Below are 27,444 nucleotides of genomic sequence, written 5' to 3'. Positions count from 1 at the left end.
TATAGTCAGTCACTTATTTAATTCCTGAATTAATCAGTGTTTAAGAAAAAATCAGTTGAATGAGAGATTCAATGATTTTTTTCATAAAGACAGTCACTTGTTCCTGAATGAATGTTTTTGAATGAATCGGTTGAATAAATGATTCATTGACTCAGTCATAGTCATTCACTTGTTGCCACCTACTGACGTAAAGATGTAACTGCAGAAAGAGTGACTGAACATCACACAACCAAACAGACTTAAGTGTAAATGCCAGTATAATAAAGAAGATCTTTGGTTTCAATCTTTAAAGGGATAGTTCACCCAAAAATGAAAATTAGCCCATGATTTACTCACACTCAAGTCATCCTAGGTGTATATGACTTTACCATCAGATCAGAGTTATTTTAATAAACACCCTGATGCTTCCTAGCTTTATAATGGCAGTTGCTGTTTCTGTTTTGAAGTCCATCAAAGTGCATCTATCCATCATAAAAGTGCTCCACACGGCTCTGGGGGGTTAATAAAGGGCTTCTGAAGCGAAGCGATGAGTTTGTGTATGAAAAATATTAATATTTAAATTTTCTAAAGTAAAATAACTAGCTTCCGGCCAGACGAACATACGGATTTGACTTAAGTCTAAGCGCAACTTATGCAAGTAATGCGACGTTCTGTTGATATTTACGATATGCCATGATGCACTACGCTACTTCTGACGTCATAAGTTGCGCTTTAGGCGTAAGTAGACTGCATATGTTCGTTTGGCCGGAAACTAGAATTTTACTTTGTTAGTGTTAAATATGTATATTTTTCTTACACAAACTCATCGCTTTGCTTCAGAAGGCCTTTTTAACCCCCCGGAGCTGTGTGGAGCACTTTTATGATGGATGGATGCACTTTTATGATGGATAGATGCACTTTTATGATGATTAGATGCACTTTTATGATGGATAGATGCACTTTTATGATGGATAGATGCACTTTTATGATGGATAGATGCACTTTTATGATGGATAGATGCACTTTTATGATGGATAGATGCACTTTTATCATTGATAGATGCACTTTTATGGACTTCAAAACAGAAACAGCAATTCACTGCCATTATAAAGCTTAGAATAGCCAGGACATTTTTTTATATAACTCCAATCGTATTCGTCTAAAAGAAGAATGTCACATACACCTAGAATGACTTGGGGGTGAGTAAATTATGGGCTAATTTTCATTTTTGGGTGAACTATCCTTTTAATTGTCCAGCTTTAGGTCTCAAATCTAGATCTGTGCTGTCTGCATGTTTTTATGACTGCTGTATTTTCTGTTTTCTTGCATGTGTTGCCATAGCAGCCAAGGAACAGTACCACATCCCAGGTAAGTTGTTTCTGTATCTCCTTTAGACCAAACAAAAAGCTGTTTTTGAATGTGACTAAAAGTAATAAATGTGCAGCAAACCGAATAATGGCCCATTTATACTCTCCTGTGATGAATGGTGTTTCTCTGAAAGCATCTTTATATTTGTCTCAGGCTCAGAGGACACACGTTTGAATAAGGACTGCAACAGCAAGCCTGTCTGTCCACCCAAATGCCGCTGTGAAGCTACTGTGGTGGACTGCTCAAATTTACGCCTAACCAAGTTCCCAGAACACCTTCCACTTTCTACAACTGAACTGTAAGAGAAACACTGAACAAAAAAACAACAATTACAATATGGTTTTGACTTGCTCCTCATGTGAAGACTGTTTAAGGTAGACTGTATTACTGTGCTGCCTTCTTTGTGATAACTCCATTTGTCCTGTGTGAAAATGGTGATCCCAGAATGCATTGCGACAAGCTCAGTGAAAATATCCATCCAAGATTGCGGATGAAGCAACAGAAATGTTGATTTTAAATATAATTCTTAAAGTATCAAAAATGATTGATAAAAAATAGTGGTCTGACTGTAGCATTATAGTATCGCATTGTTAGCTTAGCAACATGCCAACTCTACGTTTATTTCATTTTCTTTCTGTCAGACGTCTCAATAACAATGACCTCTCTATCCTGGAGGCAACAGGACTCTTTCGGCCCCTCACACATCTCAAGAAAATGTGAGATTGACATTTGTGTACTACATAATATGATGAAGCAATGCCAAAATACACTGTATTACTTAACTGAACTGGACAGTAAACTAGTTTTCTGTGCACTTCTCTCACAGAAACCTTAGCAACAATAAAATCACTGAGATTGAGGATGGAGCTTTTGACGGTGCATCTTCTGTGGTTGAACTTCACCTGACCGCCAACCACCTGGTGTCCATACGAGGAGGGATGCTCCGGGGAATGGAGGGATTACGCATGCTGCAAGTGTCCTTTTCACTATCATTTCTGCCACAGCATTTCTAGCACTCTGAGAAGAACCCTTACCCTAATTTATTGAATTGATTGAATGATTGGTTGATTGGTTGGTTGACTGATTTATTTGTTGAGGGGTTGGTTGGTTGGTTGGTTGATTGATTGATTGATTCATTGATTGATTGATTGATTGATTGATTGATTGATTGATTGATTGATTGATTGATTGATTGATTGATTGATTGATTGGTTGGTTGATTGGTTGGTTGGTTGGTTGATTGATTGGTTGGTTGGTTGATTGGTTGGTTGGTTGGTTGGTTGGTTGGTTGGTTGGTTGGTTGGTTGGTTGGTTGGTTGGTTGGTTGGTTGGTTGATTGATTGATTGATCGATCGATTGATCAATTGGTAGTATGATTAATTGATTGGTTGGTTGATTCATATAATGTAGAACTGCACGACTAATCTAAGTCAAAATCAAGCTTTTAATGTTGTTTATATGTCTATGTGGTGTTTTTAATATGCTTTAAGACAAACCATGTGCAAAATCATAAGTTGCTGAGTATTTTCTCCTTAAAGGGTTAGTTCACCCAAAAATGAAAATTCTGTCAGTAATTACTCTCCCTCATGTCGTTCCAACCCCGTAAGACTTTCGTTCATCTTCGGAACACAAATTAAGATATTTTTGATGAAATCTGAGAGCTGGATCACTCCTTCAGAGGCTGCTAGGTAATTGCATCTGCCGGCCCAGAAAAAGTTAGTAAAGACATTGTTAAAATAGTCCAAGTGACTACAGTGGCTCAACCTTAAGTTTACCTTAAGAATACTTTTTGTGCACAAAAAAAACAAACAAAAATAAAGAGTTTATTCAACTCTTCATTTTCTTCTGCGTGGGCCTCTGAGTGAGTTCACGAGAGCGCCACGACGCATGCGATGATGACGAGAGATGAGAAGATGACGCAGATGGGTCTCGATGTAGTGTTTAAAATGGTTCTAAAGTGTGCAGTTTCAAGAGTTTTTTCAAGAGTTTGTAGTTTTTAACACATTCTTACTGATACTTTCAAGACTATTGAATTTTTTGCACTTTCAACAAAACCTCAATGTTCCATCTATGCTAACCACAGCTAGATATCATGTCAAATCAGCAGAATCAGCAACAACAATGTAGATATATCACAGAAAACCAAATGAGTCCTCTTTATTGTTCATAACTGAGAATTAATTCAATACCTCAGCTGTAAAAGGATGTTAATATGTTTGTATTTAAGCTGTCTATTTATTTACAGTATTATTTACACACAGTTCTTAGTTCTGGATTTATTTTCATTGTTCCTCACAGTCACCCTGAGGCTACTCTCTGAATCCTTCTTTTCTTTCTGTCTCTGTTAGGATGCTCAGGAATAATCGCATCCGTTGCATCCACAACAGCAGCTTCTCAGGCCTGCAGAACGTACGTCTGCTCTCGCTCTACGACAACCAACTCGCCACGATCATGCCTGGAGCCTTTGACACGCTGCCAAACCTCTCCACCCTGTAAAAGACACTGCTTTTTATTAATGTATATCTGAGCTTAATATGTGCTTTATGTTAATCTCCATGATCTTTTCCAGAAACCTGCTGGCAAACCCTTTTAATTGTGACTGTCGTCTGTCCTGGTTGGGAGAGTGGCTACGATCTCGTCAGATTGTGACGGGAAACCCTCGCTGTCAGAACCCAGCTTTTCTTAGAGAGATCCCACTGCAGGATGTGGCAAAGCCAGACTTCCTCTGTGACAAGGGTAAATCGACTCTTTGGGCCCTATTTTAAGGATCTAAGCGCATGGTCTAAAGTGCACGGCACAATCGCACTTAGCGTGTGTCCGAATCCCCTTTTGCAACTTTAACGACTGGAAAAATGGTCGGCGGTCCCGGCGCATGGTCTAAAAGGGTTGTCCCTATTCTCTTAATGAGTAATGGGTGTGTTTTGGGTGTAACGTGCAAAAAAACAATCAGAATCTCATCTCCCATTCCCTTTAAATGCTAATTGCAGATTTGCTATTTACATGGTGGAATTTGCAAATGGAAAACTGAACGCTTCTCTAGCGAGGAAACGGATTTGCCCGTGTGCGAGGTTAAAGCGCAAGCAGATCATCAATGGGACAAGTCGGATTCCATCATATCTTAAAGGGGGGGTGAAATGCTCATTTTCACTCAATCTCCTGTTAATCTTGAGTACCTATAGAGTAATATTGCATCCTTCATATCTCCAAAAAGTATTTTGTTTTATTATATTTTTAATTGAAAGAATGGCTGTACCGAGTCTTTCCGGAAAAAAACGAGCGGCTGGAGGCGGGCCGTGTGGGCGAAGCTAAAGCTGTGCTAACGCGCCGAGCTAACAACACACAGAGACATTTGTTCAACAGTTTTACTCACCGTTCCAACACACGACCGCGAACCTTTATCATTGTGACTGCTCGATCCTTAAGCATTAGACGATCTGGGCTTTGTTTATAAAACAATCATCGTCGAAATGCAGGGAACAACAGTCTTACACAACTCCGTTTATGCTCAGGAAAACTCCATCCACTGGTCCCTTAACGCTGGGTTCTTTGGGAATCTGTGCAGGGTTGTCTTGCCCTGGCAACCAAAAACACACTTCTTTGGTGACACTGACTTCCCAAAAGCCGGGCAGGGCGCTTTGATGGCGAACTGCTTTCACTCTCTTGCTCTGGTCTTCGAGTGCGCGCGCGGCCGCGATCTTACCGGAGAAGTGCCCTTAGGACCCATATAAGGAAATTCCGCCCTCTCTTACGTCAGACAGAGCCATACTCGAAAAAAACTTTCCGAAACTTGTGACAAACCGGAAGGACAATTTTTGGAACAAAAATACTCCTTCAAACGTACAACTTAACTTTTGAAACTTTGACCATGTTTAGCATGGGAATCCAACTCTTTAACAGTGTAAAAAACTCAGTATGCATGAAACAGTAATTCACCCCCCCTTTAATGTTGACAATAATAATCTTTTACATTATAATCCTTTTATTTAAAATATTTGGCATGTTTGTGTGCTGCTGTGCATCCCTGTGTGTTTAATAAGCAGAGTGTATGCTCGTTGTGGACCCGCCTATAGACTCATATTACTAATGCGCTCTTTAAATAACAATTAAAATTTCGCGCCATTGACTTTAGACCAGGTTTCAGTTGGTCAATGGATCAGTCTATTTCTGTTTCCTCAAAATAGCAACGCGCCAACAATGCGCCTGAACACACCTCGTTTTCAGACCAGCAGCCCATGGGCGCACAGATGGGCGCAAATGCGTTTGCTATTTAAACAACGTGACGTGAAAAAGATAACTGCGTAGGGCTGAAACTAGCAAAAAACACGTTGCGCCGCATTGCGCCGGGTGTATAATAGGGCCCTTTGTGTCTTTTATATTTGAGTTTATCATTGTCTCTTCGTCATTTGGCAGGTCGAATGTTTTTTTTCATTTGAAAGTATTCAATTTAATATACCATACTATCGTTTTTATTTATGACTGTATTTCTGAATATACCTGTTCCACACACTCTTCCAGCGATGACTGAAGACGACAGGAGCTGCGTCCCTAAGCCGCAGTGCCCAGAGGAGTGCACTTGTCTGGAGTCGGTGGTGCGCTGCAGCAACAAACACTTGCTCGGTTTACCCCGTGGCGTCCCACACAATGTCACTGAACTGTGAGTCATGTTCGGGTGGGCGCAAGGGCTTATGCAAACGCTGTCGGGATTCCTGTCTGGCTGTGTTTGGACGCCTCATGAACTCTCTCTGTCTCCATAGATACCTGGATGGGAATCTGTTTGCTGCGGTTCCCAAAGAGCTCTCAGCGTTCAAACACCTGCAGCTGGTGTGAGTGTTGACCTCGGTTCACTCCTGCACTGCCATGCTCAGCCACTGGGGGCAGACTGTGTCTATATTCAAGATCAAGATCAGATTCAGCTTCAATGCTATTGTGCAGTTAGTATTTAAGCAAATGATAAAGTTATGTAATTTAAATAAAATAATGGTGCATTATATATATATATATTATACATGTGCACACACATGTATATATGTAAATGTAATATTGTTATAAAACTATTAGTTTTAAACATTATATTATATAATAATATATATACATCATGAGTGATAATAACAATATTATTATTATTATTATTGTATAATAATACACTTGTTGAGATATAATCATTCTATAATAGGACACTATTATTATTATATAATTTATCATATACTCTTACTGTATTATATAATATTATATACATTGATTTATTACTACTTCTAACAATAATTATTGTTATCGTTGTGATATATAATATTATATAATAATATATATAATATTGTATACCTTAATAATATAATTTTACAATATATATACATTAATAACAACAACAACAACAACTAAAATAATAATAATTGTATTATTATTGTGTTTCACTTGATGATAGTACAAATAATGACAAATTATAAAATGAATTCTAATTAAAATAATAATGTAAAAAGTGTAAAATAATAGTGAAAAAAAGTATATTTTTGTATAAATAATATAGAATATACAAATATTATTGCACACTTTAATAATAGTAATTGCAATATTATGTAATATTATATACATGAAAAATAATAATAATATTCTATTGTAGTTATTATTGTGTAATTTTTCACTTGATACGAATATAAGAAAAGGATTGAATAAATAATTAAACATTAATAATAAGGACAATAATAAGAACAATAAATAACACTGGAATTTTTTTTTTATAATGTTTCACTTAATGACAGTACATGTACAATATCTTTGTGCTTTATTTCAGTGACCTGAGCAACAATAAAATCAGTTCCTTGTCGAACTCGTCTTTCTCCAACATGAGTCAGCTGACCACACTGTGAGCCTGAAACACACACACACACACTTTTCCACTGACTTTTCCACTGTTTCTATAATCATCTGGCTTGTGTTGTGGTGATTTACAGCATCTTGAGTTATAACGCCCTGCGCTGTATCCCTCCTCTTGTGTTTAAAGGACTGTCCTCTCTTCGACTGCTGTGAGTTCCTCTGGAAACACTTCTATTGTCTTACAGAAATTCATGATTTTATGATAGTGAAAGCAGTGTGCTTTAACAGACATGTAGATATAATCGTTTGACCTCCCCTCAACCCACACAATTTCTCCTCGCTGTTGTCAATTTTTTTGCAGATCTCTCCATGGCAACAATATATCTGAATTACACCAAGAAATCTTCAGAGATGCTGCATCTCTATCACACCTGTGAGTCACACCTGTTTTGTCTCTGTACAGATACATTCACACATGCACATGCAAAGACGAGCGCTTCTCGTCCGCACTTAAAGGTATATGGCAAAGTTTAATCATTTATTATGTGCTTTTGTCATTTCTATTCATTTTTATATAACTTTCAGTTTTAGAAATCTTTAGTCATTTATTTCAGTTAGTTGCCAAGGCACTACTTATCATTTTTGTTGAAAAGTTTATATTTTCTTCGAACATATTACGCCTGTCAAGTGATTCAAATTTTGTATCTAATTAATTACATGATGTGCCGACTAATTAGTTTAATTAATCGCAAATTTGGCTGATAAATTACTCCCAAAAGATCATTTAAAGTCATTATTGTGTTAAATGAGAAAAGCATCAAATAGACATTACAAAACGTAGCTTTAGAAAATATATTTTATTTGATTCAACATAGAATTTATTACACATTCTTTTTCAGAAGCTGCATCTGAATTGGTATTTAGATATATTAACAGACCGTTTATTGCAGCTGAAATTAATTTGAAATGAAATGACACTCTAAAAAAGAAACTGAAACTGCCAGTAGGTGGCGGTAAATGTGTTAATGAGCAAGTCATTGAGTCTTTCATTAGTTCGATTCATTCAAACGGCTGATTCATTCAGGAATGAAGTAAATGGCTCAATCATTTTTTTTCGTGTCATTTAATTAATTTTTATTTAAGTTTTTCTTGTAATTTTTAGTAATTTATTTCAGTTTGTTGCCAATGCTTTTTTGCCTTTTGTGTTTACGTTTTTATTTGATTTATTTTAGCTTTATTTCAGTTACCGAAAAATATTTTTAAAAAATTTAATGTTTCCCAGAAGTATTTATTTAAATTTTATTTGGAAATTCTAAGTGCTTTACATAAATGTAATAAAGAAAAAAGAAAAAAAAATAGACATTAAAATTAAGTTTAAAATTATTTGTCAGTTTTATTATTTTTTTCTTCTTCTTTTTATATAGCTCAAATTATTTTTATTTCAGTTTTAGTCATTTTTAGTATTTCTTTTCAGTTAGTTTCAAATGTTTTTTTTTTATCTAATATTTTTATTTTTATTTTAGGATTATTTCAAGTTATTATTATTTAATTTTTAATGTTTCCATAAGTAATTGTTTTATTTAGAAATTTTAAGTGTTTACCTAAATTTAATAAAGCAAAAAAAAAAAAAAAGTATAAAAATGGACAATTTTTTTTATAAAATATTTAAAAAACAATGTAAATATTTTTTTAATTAATAATACGGAAAAGTATAAATAAAAGGACATTTTACAACCGCCAATATGTCGAAATTTGCATTATGGATAAGATGCGAATGCATGAATTTACTGTCAAACAAATACTCGCCATGTCCGCCACTTCATTTGTTTTGCACTTTACATCCACATGTGTTTTCTGCGATTAAATTTCTCAAGGGCCATTGGGGCAAACCCGCTGTACTGTGACTGTCGGCTGCGTTGGCTTTCTGATTGGGTGAAAAGCGGGTACAAGGAACCCGGCATCGCCCGTTGTTCCGGGCCGCGGGGTATGGAGGGAAAACTACTGCTCACAACACCAGGCAATACCTTCCAATGCACAGGTGGGTGAAAAACATCAGAGAAAGAAAGGCCATTTCCCTTCAGGATGACGCTTGAGAGGTCTGATCTTCCTCAGGTCCCGTGGATCCGTCTGTGTCTGGGAAATGCAGCCCGTGTTCTTCAAACCCCTGCCAGAATCAAGGCCGGTGCCACGACGACCCCGTGCATCAGTACAAGTGCAGCTGTCCGCAGGGTTACAAGGTCCTGATCATACATTACTGAGAAGTGCTGCTAAAATATTCCAGGTTCAATGCATCGACAATATACCTGATATATTATCAATTAACAATCATTTAAACTCGTCCCCAAATAGAATTCACATGAACTTTAAAGGTACCAAAATTTTCGTTTATGTTTTTTCGTTTTCTAAAGTTGGTGTTTCTGAATTGTCAAAACACCTCTCAAAATGCTTGCTACAAATGCAAAAAACGCAGAAAATCAAACCCAATCCGAATTGGCAGTGTGTAAACGTGATTGACACAACGTGAGGTCGTATTTATTTATTAACGTGCAAAGATTTCGGACGACAATTTTCGGACCTTTAGACCAGGGGTCGGCAACCCGCGGCTCTTAAGCGCCGCCCTAGTGGCTCCCTGGAGCTTTTTTAAAAAATATGAAAATGGAAAAAATATTTCTTGTTTTAATATAATTTCGGTAGGAGGAAAAACATGACAAACATTCTTAACCCTTTCGCACGTACGATCACATCGGTTGGTGTGATTAGAACGGTCAGTGCATGACGTGATCAACTGCTAAATTCAAATGTGCTCTCACGCGTTGGCTGGCGCTGAGCCAGAGACAGGCGCGCTCGGCTCAGAGCTGTCATATATCACAACCTTTCAGTGTTTTCAACCACATAATGTTTATTTTAGGTTTCAGACATATAAATACAAAAAAAAAAAAAATACATTTAGAGTTTGTAAAATACACACTGATGTTAAAGGAAGAGGCAATAATAATCCTTTTCCATTATAATTAGACACGTTTTATTCATATCAGATACACATTGTGTAAGTAACTTTAAAGTTTACTCTATTCTTCTCCCAGTTCACCAGCCACTTACTTTTATGTATTTCGGGAGAAGTGGATGAATTCACATGTTGTAAATCCAACAGATCCGATTCTCTGAACTGCGTCTGCGGCACAAACTAAGATGGCGGCGCCCATCGCGCATACAGCTCAACTAACGCGATCGTTATAAAGGTGTTTAAACAACAAAACACTTCCAATTGCATATATTTGACAATCGGAATATCAGATATTTCATGCCATATCTAACAAATTTGTGAATATTTTGAATAAAAAAGGAAAAATGACAAAAGCAGATCATCATTCATTCAGCTCTGTTGCTGCTGCGGTGTGTCACGTGACACGCAATGACGCGTCACCATGGAAACCATAAAGTGACACATTCTAAATAACGGTCGCCTTGAAAAACTCACGTGTCAGTCAGAACATTTTAAACTTACGTGTGAAAGGGTTAAAGTTTTTCAACGTTGTAAACATAATACACGAATAAATAAATCGAAACATAATACATTAAAATTATAATGGAAGTTAAACTTAAAGCACGATCGTACAGCAGAGTAGTCACGTGGTGCGTCATTCTCTCCAGGATGCGCTGCAGGGAAAATAAACATAATCATGAACGCTCACTATGTATTTGTAGCCTACTTATCATTTTGATACTAGGGGGCTAATAACGCTAATATAGACACTTGCAGCATGTGTTGCCTTCATTATAAGGCTTATAAGGCTTTTAATTTTTTGCGGCTCCATACAGATTTTTTTTTTTTTTTTGGTCCAGTATGGCTCTTTCAACATTTTGGGTTGCCGACCCCTGCTTTAGACAGACGCCAGTCACCGAGCGCCACAAACAAACTCCGACACTGCTGACATAGTGTAAACAGTGCAGCACTTCCTGGTTCTTTCAAAATGCTGCCTCACTATCCACAACTTTCCTGCGAGTCTTAATGGGCGTCGCCATGACACTCGATACTTCCTGTTGCCGGTATCTCAGTTCCGGTTCAGCGTAACGCTCAATGAAGCTTGCACACAAGGGATACTCGCGTCGCGGTACAAACGGGTGAAACTGATTACTGACAAGTAGTAATGCTGACAGATAAGCAATGGCTCCTTGTGGCTCAACGTGTACCGTTGTCAGGTGCACAAACAACACGCGAAAACTGAAGGATTTTATGAATGGGAGTTGTTTCCAACATAAACGGACCTCGATCTACGCAGAAAGAGTGTTTCTTGTAACGCTACTTAGAAAAAACTGCAGTACAACCGTATATATATTTTTAAGTGGTAGGCTATGTTTATTGTTTTCAATAATGTGAAAATTAATTCGAGAATTAACTTGAATGTGCAGCAATTTGTACAAATAGAGAGTATGTAGGCCTACTATATTTGTTGTAGCCATTAAATAAGAGCATTTAGTTACATATTTGTTCAAATATTATAATGTAATTTTTTCCATCTATGTTGATTATGAAAAGTGAACACCATGATCATCTTCATCTTTGCAGCAGACACTGACAGAAAAAACTAGTTTATTAATAAAAATCAATGCACGCGTGTCACCGGATTTACAAATGCACATCTTGCTTATTGCACGCACACTCGGCACACATTTGATGTCGAAATAACGAGATATTGTGTTGAAATAACATTATTAATAATAAATCTTTAATAATATTTGATTGAATGCCGAATGTTGTGCTTGTTCAATTTAATAAAATTAATACTTTAATTGTGATCATTAAAATAATTGAATATTAAATATTAAGTGGCCAATTTTTGCTCATTTATTAAAAGTATTTATATATATAATATATATAGCACCCCCTCAGCACACGTTAAAAAATTATCTGGCACCGCCCCTGGTTATAACGGCCCACGTATTAAAAATGATTGGGTCTAAATTGGGCTCGGGCTCATAATTACAGTTAATGTGTCGGGCCGGGCTCGGACACAACGGGCTCAGGTAGGGTCGGGCTTGATTTTTTGGGCCCGATCTAAGCTCTACTCCTCATTATCCAAGCAAATTGTTTGGGCTTGTTGAGGCTTTCTGTTAGCAGTATCTTCAGGCTAAGGTAAACCGGAAGTTCGTTACCGGCTTGTTCTACGTTGCCATAGCGATCACGGGAAAGGTCAGAGTTCGGGAAAGTCGTGGATTGGTCGGCTGCTGCGTCAGCATCACACGCATGTGTCATGTGACCAGCGTCGGCCAATAGTGAGGCGTCAATTTTCTAACGTTTTAATTCTAATATTTCGTTATATTTATTTTATTTCAGTTTTGTTTAAATTTATGGTGGAAATTTTTTTCAAAAAGTTAGTAGTAAACTAGTATTTATATTTTATTTCAGCCTTATTTCAATGAATAACATTTTTTTTTAACAATTTTAGTTAACAATAACTACATAAAGCCGGTTAACCCACTCACAGGACTACTTAAACCCATAGACTTCTCAAATCAATTAAATATCTAAAACAGCACACATTTCTATAGAATATAAGCACCAAAAATGCCCCATATGAATGTTGTGCCCTATAGACTTCCATTGAAAGCATATTATTGCAAAAACATTTTCTTTTTAAAGTAGGAATTATTTTTTTGCAGTAACTTACAACATGCCACAGATTCTATATGTGTTTAATTGCATTGGATGTTAAAGAGCATTAATAAGAACATTCCTTGAAAAGTCTGTCTGCTGCATGTTGGTATTTATAGGGTAAAAACTGTGAGGTCTCTGTCAGCGCTTGTGAATGCAGTCCATGTGTAAATGGAGGCACCTGTTATAGCGAAGAGGCTAGAAAAGGCTTCAGGTGAGAACACACACCTTGTTATTCTGTTGACGATTAAAACAAGAAACATGAAGTTGACTTTTGCACGTCTGTCTAGTTGCATGTGTCCCCTGGGATACGACGGTCAATTCTGTGAGGTGGATGTTGACGATTGTGTTGATAACAAGTGTGAAAATGGCACCATCTGTGTGGACGGAGTGGGAAACTACACCTGCGTCTGTCCGCACCCCTTCTCAGGTACATACTGATATTGATTTATACTGACCCAGTGATTCATATGGACAGATTGTCCTTGCAGATAGAATGTGATTGGATTGGTAAAGAAAGTGTGAATGTGCATTACAGGGCCAAAGTGTGAAGAGTATGAGGAAGATCTGTGTTATCCTGGCCAGAATCCCTGTCATCGCGGCTCTACTTGTATACCGACCGTCACAGGACCGAAGTAAGTGGTAGTTGTGCTGCTGTGCTTTTAGCTTATTGTTATTAGCTTATTGTTATTGTAAATATGGTGTGCAATATTACACGTTATCACCTTGGGTTGCAACCCAAAAATGGTTGCATCCCAATTCTGGGTTGCGACCACTGATCTATACAGACTGACTGGATAGCTCATGACGTCATAAACAGTGAAGCCACCGCGCCGCCATATTGGTATTCCCTAGTGAGCTCACGCGTCCTATTGAATCAATAGGAAATTTTATGATTTGACTGAGAAAACATTGCCTAAGGAGACACAGTTTTTAAATCTAAAGTCTCCCTGTATATTCTCACAACGCAAACATCCTAAGCATTTAAATGGGTATTTGTTTAAAGTCGGGATATTTTTCCTGCTTATTAAAAAACGGCAATTTCTTTGCAAAAGGAATAAAAAGCTGTACGAGAACTAGTCAGCCTTCACCGAAGAGCTATCTTCACAGGTAAGAAAACAGTTTGATAATATTAATTAAATAGTGAATGCTACAGACCTATATTTTAGACAGTTACAACTGTCTGTCACACCACGTTCTACCGTCCACAGCATTACTTGATAGACAAAAATAGGACAAGAATGAGCATCAAACAGAAACAATCCGCTTACGGTGTGTTCGAGACAGAGCGCATTTAGGCCACGCCCACACCCAGGGGGAAAACAAACCAACCGTCCCCATTGACTTTGCATTGCGAGAGGCTGCCTCCTTGTCATTTCTTGCTTCTAACAAAAGACAGAAAAATGCCTAAAAGCTGCTGTGTGACAAGGTGTACAGCAAACAAGCTAAAAAAAAAAACAGAAATAAGTTTTTATTAGCTCTCGACCCCAAAAAACGAGTGTTTAGGACATAAAATAAAATAATTGAATATTAAATATTAAGTGGCCAATTTTTGCTCATTTATTAAAAGTATTTATATATAATAGCACACGTTAAAAAATTATCTGGTGCCGCCCCTGGTTATAACGGCCCACGTATTAAAAATGATTGGGTCTAAATTGGGCTCGGCTCATAATTACAGTTAATGTGTCGGGCCGGGCTCGGACACAACGGGCTCAGGTAGGGTCGGGCTTGATTTTTTTGGGCCCGATCTAAGCTCTACTCCTCATTATCCAAGCAAATTGTTTGGGCTTGTTGAGGCTCTCTGATAGCGGTATCTTCAGGCTAACGTAAACCGGAAGTTCGATACCGGCTTGTTCTACGTTGCCATAGCGATCACGGGAAAGGTCAGAGTTCGTGAAAGTCGTGCCGAGGCAGTTAAACAGGGCGCGCGCAGCTCTTAAAGGGGACACACCTTATTGCCACTCGTTACAGCTTCTATCTGACTGAACAGGGACCGGTATACAGGGGCATCAGGCTCAGGATCAGTGAGTGAAGAGACTGCTCTGCGTGAGTGGTATTTACGACAGTAACGTTAAATACAAGTAGTCCACAGCGACTCTAGGGGTCGTTGTTTGACCAAAATGGAAATCCTACATAATGGGGCTTTAATGTAACGGTAAACGGAGTCTGCACGAAGCTCTTTTGAAGCTGTCAAATGGTTTCGCTATTGCAGACTTATCGTAATTGTGATTATTGCTGCTCTGAGGTTTCTTATAGGCTACTGTTGACTGTTTTATCGTTGTTTTTGAAGAAGCAGCAGCAGCATTATTCTTGCCTCGGAGAAAACAAAACGGGCATAGCGACAATTTTGCATATAAATTATTACTTATAGGGCTTGAATTACAACCTTTGGGCAGTTTTTCCTACATCCTTTTGTGAACGTCGTTTTACACTTGTTTACTGCACAGCGGGTCATCTTAAAAGTGCCGTCGGAGCTACCAATCTCTGTATAACGGGCGTTGGAGCCCTCTGCTGGTAGGGAATCGTAAGATGGCCGCTCGAACACTTCCGGTGGCTTCACTGCCTACTGGCAGTTTAGAACGTGATGAGCTATCCAGTCATTATATAGATCAGTGGTTGCGACCCAATTCTGATGTGGTTGCAGACAGCTGGGAAAAACAAATAATAAAAATGCATATAAAAAAAAGATAAAAAACATATAAATTAATAGTATATATATAAAAAACATGCACTTCCGGGTCTGTATTATTTTTTGCTCACCAAGGCTGCATAAAAATAGTAATATTGCAAAATAACTTTACAATTTAAAATTACTGTTTCCGTTGTGAATATATTGTGAAATGTCATTTATTCCTGTGAAGGTAAAGCTGAGTTTTCAGCTTCATCACACATTTAGAAATAATTCTGATACGCTGATTTACTTACTTACTTTACTTACGCCTACTGCCCAACTTTGGGCATAGGCCACGAACAAGGGCTCTCCAGTCGTCCCGGTCCTGGGCCAGCTTCTCTAACTGTCCCCATGTGTGGCCAGACCTCTTCACATCTGCATCCAGATCACGGCGCCAGCTGTTCCTTGGCCTACCTCTCTTCCTTTTCCCTTGTGGGTTCCAAAAGAGGGCGTGTCTAGCTATGCTTGATGCAGGCTTGCGAAGGGTATGGCCAACCCATCTCCAGCGTCTTAGGAGGATCTCTTCCTCTCTTCCAGGCTGCTGTCCTGTTCGCTGCCACAGCTCCAGGTTACTGATGGTGTTCGGCCAGCGTACCCTTAGGATTCGTCTGAGACAGGTGTTAATAAAGGACTGGATTTTCTTCATGGTAGTGACTGTTGTTCTCCAGGTCTCTGCACCGTACAGTAGAATAGGCTTTATCATGGCGTTAAAGATCCTGATCTTGGTGTTCCTAGGCAGCTCAGAGGATCCCCAGACTTTCTTCAGCTGGTGGAAAGCTGCCCTTGCCTTTCCAATCCGCACCTTCACATCCGCCTCTGTCCCCCCCAACTTGTCGACTACGCTGATTTGCTGCTCAAGAAACGTTTCTGATTATTATCGATGTTGAAAACATGAATAGAACGTTTAACCCTTAAATGCATGCATGTTTTACCAATCATTATTACATTTTCAGGGCTTTAGCGACCCAGGTCTATATCTTACATGGATGGATCTCTACCTGTCACGATAATATAAAACTCTCCTGAAATTAAAGGAACAATTGGAGCTTGGAATGGTTCAGTTTGAGCAGATGTTTCATACCATCATCACTGTCCTCGTCAGAGCTCATTTCCCCAGTATGTTCAGCATCTGGCTCATATTCACCATCTCAGACATATTCTCAAAACTATCATTTTCAACATTTTCAAAATCAGTATTTTGATTCACCATCAAGTGACAGTGACACAAATTTTTTATTGCGTTCACGACTTGCTCTGCAGTAAATCGCTGAGCCATTTCAAGTTTTGCTGATCATACTACTTTTTCTTTTGTTTTGTGCCTGCGGTAACTATGAGTGAAATGTCACTTCCCTATTAATCAGTCACGTCAGAAATGAACTGACGAATTGGGATCTTGCCTGAGAACCAGTCACCTTGGAGTTTAACAAAACGAGCCAATAGACACTGGCAAGTGTCTATTGACTGTCTATTCGGGGCAGAGCGTTTCGTCATTTCTGCTCTGCAATCATTGGTACGAGTGATCTATAAACCCGGAAGACGCTCTCCAGATGGGGCACCTTATGGCACCTGGCACCTGACCTCTGGATCCTCCACGTGTGGAGGTGAGGAATTTAGGTGACCTACCCCCAACGGTGGTAGACACTATCACTTCAGCGAGAGCATCCTCTACAAGGTGCTGTTACCGCTCTGAAGTGGAACCTGTTCATTGAGTGGTGGTGTTCTCACCGAGAAGACCCCAGAAGTGCCCAATCAGATCAGTGCTTTCCTTCCTGCAAGAAGTCTCCCTCCACCCTCAAAGTGTATGTTGTGCAAGTCTGTGGGAAAGCACGACCTGATCAGCAGGTTCCCGAGGGGTGCCAGCAGAAGGGAAAGACTGTCTCCAAGCAGAGGTTAACCCACTGGTTAGTGGATGTCTTGGTGAATCAGGACCACCCATGCCTCCATTGGGGTGAGAGCTCAATCCATTTGGAGCGTTGCCTCCTCCTGGGCTTTGGCTTTGGCACCTCCCTGGCAGACATTTGTAGAGCTGTGGGCTGGGCGACACCTAACAAGTTTGCAAGGTTTTACAATCTCTGTGTAGAGCCTGTGTCCTATTGTGTACCTGCTACAAATAGTCAGTAACACTGAGGACCTGCTCGGTGTCTCACTTGCAGCGCAACTTCCCTCTTAGAATCGGATAGGTGTGCTATTTGCTCCACAGGTGAGTTTCCCACCTGGCGAACCCTGTTTGGAGTTCCTCCCCTATGGGCAATCCCACATGTGTATTCTTCCACGGTATGGCTTCCCTATTGGCGAGCCTAACGTCTAACGTGACTGACTGATAGGGAACATCTATGTTACTAATGTAACCCCATTCCCTGAAGGACGTCATTGCCACGATTCCTGTGCCACCGCTGAATGGCCGGGACACACCGCCTCGGCTCCTCAGCGCAAAACTTAACTGAGCGAGCGCACCGCGCTTCCCTTTGCTGGGCGGGGTTCGCGAAGCAAATCTCACTTGCCAATGTCCATTAGCTTGTTTTGTTACACTCAAAGGTGATTGGGCTCTAATGTGAGATCCCTATTCATCAGTTTACATCGCCTCTGTTCACTCTTTCAGGGAACGGGGTTACATTAGTAACCTAGACATTCATCATTGTGTATCACACATTGCCACTTTGTGAAATAAAGATTAATTTAGTCATCAAAGATTAAATTATTGTTGTGCAGAAAAAATATACTTGCACTGTTACACACCTCGGGTCGTCAGTGACCCTGTACGATTTTCTTTTTACAAAAAATGAATTGGAAAACGGCATTCTTTTATAATTTTTTTCTTGTTATATTGTTTATAATGAATTGATTGAGGAATACTAAGAAGGTTGATGTCTAACTTGAGGAGGAGGGTAGGGAATGATGTCCATGGGTCACTAAAGACCCGAGGAATGCATTTAAGGGTTAAAAGAACAACATTTATTTGAAATAGAAATCTTTTGTAACATGATTAATGTCTTTACTGTTAGTTTTGATCAATTTAATGCATCCTTGATGAATAAAAATATTAGTTTTTTTATTTAAAAAAAATAACTTACTGACCCCAAGCTTTTGAATGGCAGTGTATGAATACAATCATATAATTAAGTATTTAGGAGAGCAAACTAAATAGCTTTTTATCAACTTTTTAAAGTGAGGAGAAAATTATTTTGATGAAAAAAAAACATGAATATGAAAAAAAACCTTTCTTTCACCCAATGAATTTTAATTTTCCTCCTCCATTTGAATAGCTCCATAGGAATGTGTAATTTCTATTCAAAATCCTGTTTAGCAAATATTTGCTGTTGGTGTGAATAGTCCTTTCAGCTGAAAAGCATAATTTTAAGGTCATTCAAATAATGAAATAAATGGCATTTATGACCTTTAATGAAAACAATGTGTGTTTGTGTGTTTAGATGCATCTGTCCGCCTGGTTTTGTGGGTGATGACTGCAGTATAGATTTTAATGAATGCGAGGGGCATTACTGCCAGAACGGTGCACGGTGTGTGGATCATGTGGCGGGATATACATGCGTCTGTCCACAAGGTTACAGGTGAGTCAACACCTGATATACTGTGTAATGATGGAAATTATCTTATATAACCAGTTTAATTTTATTGCCCTGGTTACGTCATATGAAAGACTAATACAAAATGTATAATATAAAAACGTTAATAGATAACATAATGTTTTATATTTTTATATATATATATATATATTATGTAAATATAAATATAATATTATGTTATAATATATTTGTTTCTATTTCATATAAAAATATTCAATAGATATTTTATAAAATAATATTAAAAAAATATATATAAAATAATGCTACAAATGTTATCCACATTACTGCAGGATTCTATATAGATTTTTTATATATATATATATACAGTGCAATGCATAAGTGAATACATCCATGCTAAAGTTGACTAAAAAGAGGAATAAAAAATCATTCTTAAAAATAAAATCTGCCTGCCTCTATGGGAATTTAACATAGGGGTGTACTCACTTATGCACCCTGTATTTTAAGGAAGAACATTTATTTATTTACGATACATTATTCATTCACAAAGAAAATTGGTGTCCTTAAAGGTTGGATTTTTCCTAATGTTTTAAATTAAGGCATTAAGTTCAATTTCCAAAATATGATTTTTTATTCCTCTTTTTAGTCAACTTTAGCATGGGTGTATTCACTTATGCATTGCACTGTATATATATATATTTTTTTATATATTTTTTTTTTGGGCAGCAAAAAAAGCATCACAGTGGTATAACTGTCCTGATATCATAATAAAGAACAAAATTCTTGAAGAAAACCTTAAATAGTTTGTTATAATCTTTTAATATTATTTCTAATTTGTTAAAATATGATAATTAAATATGATTAAATATAAATATAAAATATGATAAATATGATTAATTTGTAGACTTAAAAAATAAAATAATAATAATTATATATATATATATATATATTATTATTATTTATTATTATTATTATTATTTTATTTTATTTTTTAACTCAAAGTCATGTGACCAACATTCAGAAACATGCAGGGAATAAAAATTAAATATCTGATAATTTGACGTTTTATGACAAATAAGATGAATTCATGTTGTATAATGTCATGAGGTGTGACTCTTTGGTTGGATTTAAATGTATTGCCATAACAGCTTCACAGACTGATTCAACAAACAATACAAACATTTGATCAACTGAAAAAAGACTGAGAATGATGAATATATAACTCTATTGTATACAAGATTTTTCCAATGTACTTGTGATAAAAATTGGGTCAATCTTACAAAATAAGTCCTTCAAATTTTGTCCTTATCAAAAACTGGGCAGACCAAAAACATTATATATTAACAAGATAGTGCTTTTCATGCAAAACATCTTCCAAAAATGGCAAAATACACCCATGCATTTGGTCCATTACATTGAAAAATATATGCAAAAACTTTTCCAACATAAATGATTACATTTTAATACGTGTATTCAGTAAAATGTGTTATTATTTTTTACTCGACGGTTACACCATATGACAGTTTTAGAGTATTTAAATGAAACCTTGTCTCAAAATGCTACAAACGTTTTCAAAACTGTATGAAACCAGTATGAACATAAAGTGAATTTCTAAGAACTTGCAGACTGTTGTTTTGAGAGATTTTCCCCTTTCTTCATCACGTCAGTGGAGCTGTGATTTCTGTGCTGTGTGTTCTCTGTGGTCTGAGTGACTCAAACAGTGAGTGTTTGGTTGCAGTGGTCGGTTATGCGAGGCGTCTCTCTCTCCCCCCTCCGGCTGTGAGTTGTTGCTCTGTGAGAACGGCGCCCCCTGTGTGGAGAGTGACGGTACTGCAGTGTGTCAGTGTCTCTCTGGATTCGGGGGCCCGAGCTGTGAGAAGCTCCTCAGCGTTAACTTCATCGACAGAGATTCGTACCTGCTGCTCAGCGACGTCAAAAACTGGCCTCAGACCAACATCACTCTACAGGTACAGCTAACCGTTCATTACATAACAGAGATCATTCGATCATTGTGAAAATAAATGAATGTGCTATTCTTGTGGCAGGAATTAATGACTAAATTAATATCTCAGACCACCTTTCTTGCCCTGCATCTTAAACTTTGCTGTTGTCATGACAGTAGCATCTACTTTGTTGGCTGTGCATGAATTAAAAATTCTTGTTGTCATGTGTTTCCAGCAGTTGCCATACTGTGTAAATGACATGACACGTCTATAAAGAAACAAATATATATAAATATTGTAAATCTATGCACATAAATTTATATTTAATAATATATATATGTAAATAAATAAATAAATATAGCAAAAATATGCAAACAAATAAATAAATATGGCAAGTAAATAAATAAATATTGCTAATATATGCAATAAATAAACATGTAAATAAATACATAAATATTTAAAATAGATGCAAATAAATAAATAAATATGTAAATCAATATGTAAATGAATAAACATTGCAAATACATAAACAACATGTAAGTAAATAAATATTTAAAACAGATCAAATTAATAAATATACAAAGTAAATAGAAAATCATATTAGAATGATTTCTGAAGGATCATGTGACACTGAAGATTGCACTAATGATGCTGAAAATTCAGCTTTGATCACAGGAAAAAATTACACTTCACTAAATATTCACATAGACATTTTAATTGTAATAATATTTCACAGTATTACTGTTTTTACTGCATTTCAAATAAATGCAGTCTGTTAAAAACATATTTTTAAAAATATGAAACTGTAAGCTTTTAAATAGTAGTGTACTTAGAATATTTGAAACAAAAAAGGTGCATTTGGTGTCAAACGTTGGTGTTTATTGCGCCGACACTCATAAAACTCTCTCTCTCAGGTCTCCACAGCTGAGGACAATGGGATTCTTCTCTACAACGGCGTCAATGACCACATCGCTGTACAGTTGCATGAGGGACATGTCAAAGTCACCTATGATGCTGGAAGTCAGTCGGGTAGCACCATTTACAGGTGCAATAAAGACCAAGCTCATGTTTTAATATAAGAAAATCTCTGGTGTAACTCACTGCCTCACTGACCTGTTTCCACAGCTCTGAAATAGTGAATGACGGACAGTTTCATACCGTTGAATTGGTCACTTATGACCAGATGGTCAACCTTTCAGTTGATGGAGGGCTTCCTACTACTCTGGACAGCTTGGGACACGTCCAACCCCTCACCAGAGACGCCCCACTATACGTAGGGGGTAAGATCTTCATCCATACCCATGCATGCTGGCCATATTCCCTTCTTTCATCTCTAAATGCATGTTTTTTTTTCCCATCAGGTATGCCTGAAAATGCGCAGTCTCTGTCTTTTAACCAGTGGCCGCCTCTTAACGGATCCAGTTTTCAAGGCTGCATTCGTAACCTGTACATTAACAACGAGCTGCAGGACTTCACACACACCCAGATGAAGCCCGGAGTGGTGCCGGGGTGCGCGGCCTGTCAGGATCTGCGATGCGGGAACGGCGTGTGTGAGCCGGACTCTGGCGTCGGGCCCGTGTGCCACTGTCAGCCGGGATGGGGCGGCCCGCACTGCGATCAGCCCCTGCTGGCGGCCGCCACCAACCCCTGCCAGAAGAACAAGTCAGTACTCGTGCCTTCATGTGCACGTCTCACATTAATCATGTTATACAATCATTTTAAATTAGCGGTCAAGGTTAAAGCCTAAATTATATATCTGCCTAATATTATATATTATATATTAAATTATAAATTATATATTATTAGCCTAGAAATATATTCTTTCTAATATAATATAATATAATATAATATAATATAATATAATATAATATAATATAATATAATATAATATAATATAATATAATATAAAAAGTGCTGGGCAACGATTAATTGCATCCAAAATAAAAGTTTGTGTTTACATAATATATATGCGTGTACTATGTATAATTATTGTGTATATATAAATACACACACATGCATGTATACATTTAAGAAATATTTGCATGTATATACTGTGTGTGTGTATATATATATATATATATATATATATATATATATATATATATATATAAATATTTTATATTTATATATATATATATATATATATATATATATATATATATATATATATACGTACATACATAATTTGTATTATATATAAATATTTTATATAGAAACTTATTTTGGATGCGATAAATTGTTGCCCAGCACTAAATATAATATAATATAATATAATATAATATAATATAATATAATATAATATAATATAATATAATATAATATAATATAATATAATATATTTAAAGTGATTATATATAATATCAGACATGTTTAATGAAAATTTAGGTACAAATATTTTATAGATAAAAAAAAAATGTTATGTATTTTATATAAAATATGTAAATCTATATTTTTTATTTTAAATATTATGCTTTTCCGTTGAATTTGTATGTCTGGGAGGTGTTTTGAGGTTGTTGGAGCACTGAAATCATATGAACAGGGGTAAAAATCAAGAAATCAAGCCCAATTCTGCAGGAAAAACCGCCGACTTGACCAACACTCTCGAAAGCCTCCATTTTCAGTCCACACTACAACACGATAAATGCGTCTTTAAAAAGAACACGTACGTCTGCAAGATGTCTGTTGAAGATCACTTCATCTGGAAAGCATCTGCCGTTTACTAACATCTGATCATCAGTTTTGCATACATTCTAAATCATAAACATCTAAAAGACATTTTCTAAACGTCTATTTGACATCTGACAGGACACGTCCTATAGACGTATCGGAGATGAGCAAACACTCTTAAAAAAACGTCTTCATGATGTAAACACGTGCATCAAATAGACATCTCCGTGATGTACGTGTGCTGTCTACTTCAGAGAGCATTTTCAAAAAGCTTCGTATTCGTTGACCAAACCGCTGTCTCGGTGTGGATGGACGGCCAAAATGGAGAGAAAAAGATGCGTTTTCAAACTGTTTGAGCTACAGAAATGTAAACAAATACCTTTGGTAAAATAATCCATTAATATGACATTAATCACCGTAGTACCACTTTCACTCGTATGCAGTTTGTAACCATGCTAAGTCCCTCTCTCCCCTCCTGTTAGGTGTGTTCACGGCACCTGTGTCCCGGTGGACCTGCAGTCGTATCGCTGCGAGTGTGTGGACGGTTTCCTCGGCCCGCTGTGCAGTCAACAGCACGCTTGTGCCGCGCTCTCATGCCAACACGGCTTCTGCGAGGTGTCACAGGCGGGGCAGGCGCAGTGCGTTTGCGACAGCGGTTACAGCGGCCAGCTGTGTGACATTGGTAAGTTACGCTGCTTATTTACACAACAAACCATCATCATAATCAGTGTTGGGGAAAGTTACTTTGAAAAGTAATGCATTACAATATTGCGTTACTCTCTTAAAAAGTAACTAATTGCGTTAGTTACTTTTTAGAAAAGTAATTTTTTGCGTTACTACTTTTCACCTGGGCTGGGCTTGTTTTTTTATAACAAAAAAGTTATATTTTGATGCAAATGTAAAGACCCTTTCACACAAAAAGTGCAATAATAAGCTTCAGGCTAAAAGGAAATGCAAATTCATGCGTGTACAGTAGAGGGCGCAACTCAAGTGCTGCAGTTCTGGATAACGGAAGAATAGGATGCAGGAGAAGAAAGTTTAACACTTAGTTTACCAATAAAAACAACATAAGTAAAAAAATCTAAAACGTCATTTTTGCTTATGGTTTAACTGAATCATCGAAGGTTAGAAGCAAGTACATTGGTCAATAAAGTGAGATTAAATGCATAAAAATATATGTTTCATTTAACATAATATCGTTATTGGAGGTTTGCAAAAATTATTTAATGACATAAGTAAAAATATAATAAATATGTTATATAGTGCTCAGCACAATCTCGTCTCTAGCTATTTTTTCTATTCAATTAACATGCTATGGTCATTAAATGGCTTTTCCTGAGGTAAATGTAACGTCGTTATGTGACATAATTGTTCTCCTGCTGTTATATTGACCTCTTTCCGTGGTTGAAAAACACTAATTGGTCGATATTATGTATACTTTCGGTAAGTTGTACTGCATCTTTAAATAAAAAAGTAACAGATGATCAGTTCACGTGCACTTGAACTGAGGCGCTCAGCGATCTGTCACGTCACATTTACAAGCGCCAAACGTATTTTTGTCTGAATTTCCTAATAAAATTGACGAAATCTAAGAGCTGAGAATTAGTTTAATATTTAAAGTAGGTTACCTCGTAGCTCCGCAGTTTTTCTGAGCGTGAGAAAATGGATGTGTGGCGTGAGAGCATGTGAAAAGTGTCAATTGCGTGAGTTGAGTTGGTAGCCCTGTTCTGATTATGCATTTCACTGATTTTGAATATTGAATATTGAATCTTTTTTTTGTGCAAGTGAGATGAGTAAATGCACGCTCACATTTAGTCTAGAACTACAATACCCATCATGTTTACACACAACGCCTCTGCACTTCGATTTGTGGACAGGAGAGCTGTCAGTCAATAAATGGGAAAACAAAGTAACTCAGAAATGTTGTTGTAAATTTTAAAAGTAATGCGTTACTTAAGTAGTTACTTGAAAAAGTAATCTGATTACGTAACTCATGTTACTTGTAATGATGAGTTACCCCCAACACTGATAATGACATTATTTGAATATACACTCTGCTTCCAGTGGCTCCTTGCCAAGGCGAGTCCGTACGGGACTTCCATCGGGTTCGGCGCGGCGAGGTCCAGTGCCGGAGCACGCAGCCGTTGTCCTGGGTGGAGTGTAGCGGCGGGTGCGGGTCGGATACGGGCTTCTGCTGTAGCGGATCCAGGGTACGACGCAGACGCTACAGCTTCCAGTGTGACGATGGCAGTTCCTTCTCACAGGATGTGGAAAAGACAGTCGAATGCAGCTGTGGAAAGTGTGTGTAGTCATTAAAGATTAGAAACAGACGGAAGACGTTGGGGGAAAAAAATAGCGTGCATTTGTCTCTGTGTACCATGGAGCATAACATCTGTTTAAGAAAATATAACTCTTGCATGTGAATGATGAATTATGGGCATTTTCTTCTGAGTTGTGCAGTCAGAATTATTGAAAGTAAAAATCTAACAATTGGATTAAGAATACAGTTTAACAAACAGCATGTTATACAGGATTTATAGTATTTAATATAATTGTAAAATATTTGTTTAACATTAATTTTGATTGTAATATATACGGTTTTTAATTTCCATATAGTATTTTTGTATGTTGAACACCAAAATTGGTGATGTACAATTTTTTACCTTTTAGTCTGTTTTCTACCCACATTTGTTTGATAATGTAGTTGAGGCTGCTTTTTCTTTTCATTTAATGCAGTGTTTTTGTGTGCAAGTTTTTCTATTTATTTCATTAAAGAGTTTTGAACCTCTTTAAAACACACTGTCAAGTAAAACCAAGCCTTTTTGTTTCTTAGGACTGTTGAAGTGATTTCATCACATTTTTATTTAGAGTGTTTCGTTCAAAAATATTAATATTAGCAATAATGCACTGGGTTATGTTTTAAATAATTGGCTAGTTTATATGTCTATTATATACGTCTAGTCTACAACATCATCACAAAGGCAAAACCTGAGTTGTGGTGTGATGGCATACTAGCCTACTGTAAATGGCCACCACTAATACACTAATAAAACGATCATTTATAGAATATGGTTTAATCGAAAGATTTTCTCATGTTTGGATCCCATGTTGGGATGTTTAATATAAAAATAACCCGCGTAATCATGATAGTTCCATTTGCAAGTGCTCTGTCGAATTTCGCGCCCTTTTCTACCCGCGAACATTCGCATTCAAACCACACGTCGGATGGTCGGAACGTGCGTCAACACCGTTTCATCGCGTTTATTTTATTCAAACTTATTTGTGGTAGCGATGCCTGATAAAAGGTGTGTAAATTTCCCTCTCCACGTCACGTGAAGTGATGTATTGATGTACACTTATTCCCTGTGCCGTTTGTAGTCCCTTTGAGCTGAACATGCTCGCTTAATTCCTTCGGATTGAAATCTCGCTTAAAATGGAGTATCCTGTGAAGTCCACTTTGAAGGCGACTTACGGTCGAATGGAACAAAGAGTGGACACTCCTAGTGCAGAGAAGAGAAATATTACGAGTTAAAAATAAAAGTGAGAAGATGACAGAAGGCTCAGCAGGGCGACTCTTTACTGAACTACAGGAAATCTGTCACCAAACCCTAATGGACCTGAACACACAGGCGATTAATAAAATGACAGGTGAGTAAGGTAGCTTTAAGCAAGCTACAAACAGTTATGAGAAAACCATTTGAAATCTACACTTTCATGTGTCACTCGCATTTTTATTTTTTATTTTTGGTCATAATTGCTCAATAATTACACTTAATGTGAAAACTATGACATTCTAAAGAAGTTTAATTTATT

At 37.2% G+C, this 27,444-nt stretch overlaps 1 protein-coding gene across 1 annotated transcript in view; it reads left to right on the top strand.

Annotated features, from left to right (window-relative positions):
• Positions 1-26,696, top strand: part of slit1b (slit homolog 1b) — a 52,512-nt gene extending 25,816 nt beyond the window's left edge. Inside the window, exons 15-37 of the mRNA XM_081384299.1 lie at positions 1,324-1,347; positions 1,501-1,645; positions 1,989-2,063; positions 2,174-2,317; positions 3,696-3,839; positions 3,917-4,083; positions 5,863-6,001; positions 6,102-6,170; positions 7,133-7,204; positions 7,293-7,364; positions 7,517-7,588; positions 9,030-9,193; positions 9,268-9,392; positions 12,928-13,022; positions 13,099-13,238; positions 13,347-13,443; positions 18,911-19,048; positions 20,760-20,988; positions 21,879-22,009; positions 22,090-22,244; positions 22,326-22,626; positions 24,114-24,313; positions 25,696-26,696. Coding sequence (XP_081240425.1) covers positions 1,324-1,347; positions 1,501-1,645; positions 1,989-2,063; positions 2,174-2,317; positions 3,696-3,839; positions 3,917-4,083; positions 5,863-6,001; positions 6,102-6,170; positions 7,133-7,204; positions 7,293-7,364; positions 7,517-7,588; positions 9,030-9,193; positions 9,268-9,392; positions 12,928-13,022; positions 13,099-13,238; positions 13,347-13,443; positions 18,911-19,048; positions 20,760-20,988; positions 21,879-22,009; positions 22,090-22,244; positions 22,326-22,626; positions 24,114-24,313; positions 25,696-25,940 — 3,143 coding nt within the window. The 3' untranslated portion in view covers positions 25,941-26,696. The remainder of the gene's footprint in view (positions 1-1,323; positions 1,348-1,500; positions 1,646-1,988; positions 2,064-2,173; positions 2,318-3,695; positions 3,840-3,916; positions 4,084-5,862; positions 6,002-6,101; positions 6,171-7,132; positions 7,205-7,292; positions 7,365-7,516; positions 7,589-9,029; positions 9,194-9,267; positions 9,393-12,927; positions 13,023-13,098; positions 13,239-13,346; positions 13,444-18,910; positions 19,049-20,759; positions 20,989-21,878; positions 22,010-22,089; positions 22,245-22,325; positions 22,627-24,113; positions 24,314-25,695) is intronic.
• The last annotated feature ends 748 nt before the right edge of the window (positions 26,697-27,444 follow it).

This window comes from Scardinius erythrophthalmus (genome assembly GCF_964197995.2).
Source record: "Scardinius erythrophthalmus genome assembly, chromosome: 14".
In the NCBI taxonomy this organism is placed as follows: Eukaryota; Metazoa; Chordata; class Actinopteri; order Cypriniformes; family Leuciscidae; genus Scardinius; species Scardinius erythrophthalmus.
This window is presented reverse-complemented; position numbering and strand designations above follow the sequence as displayed.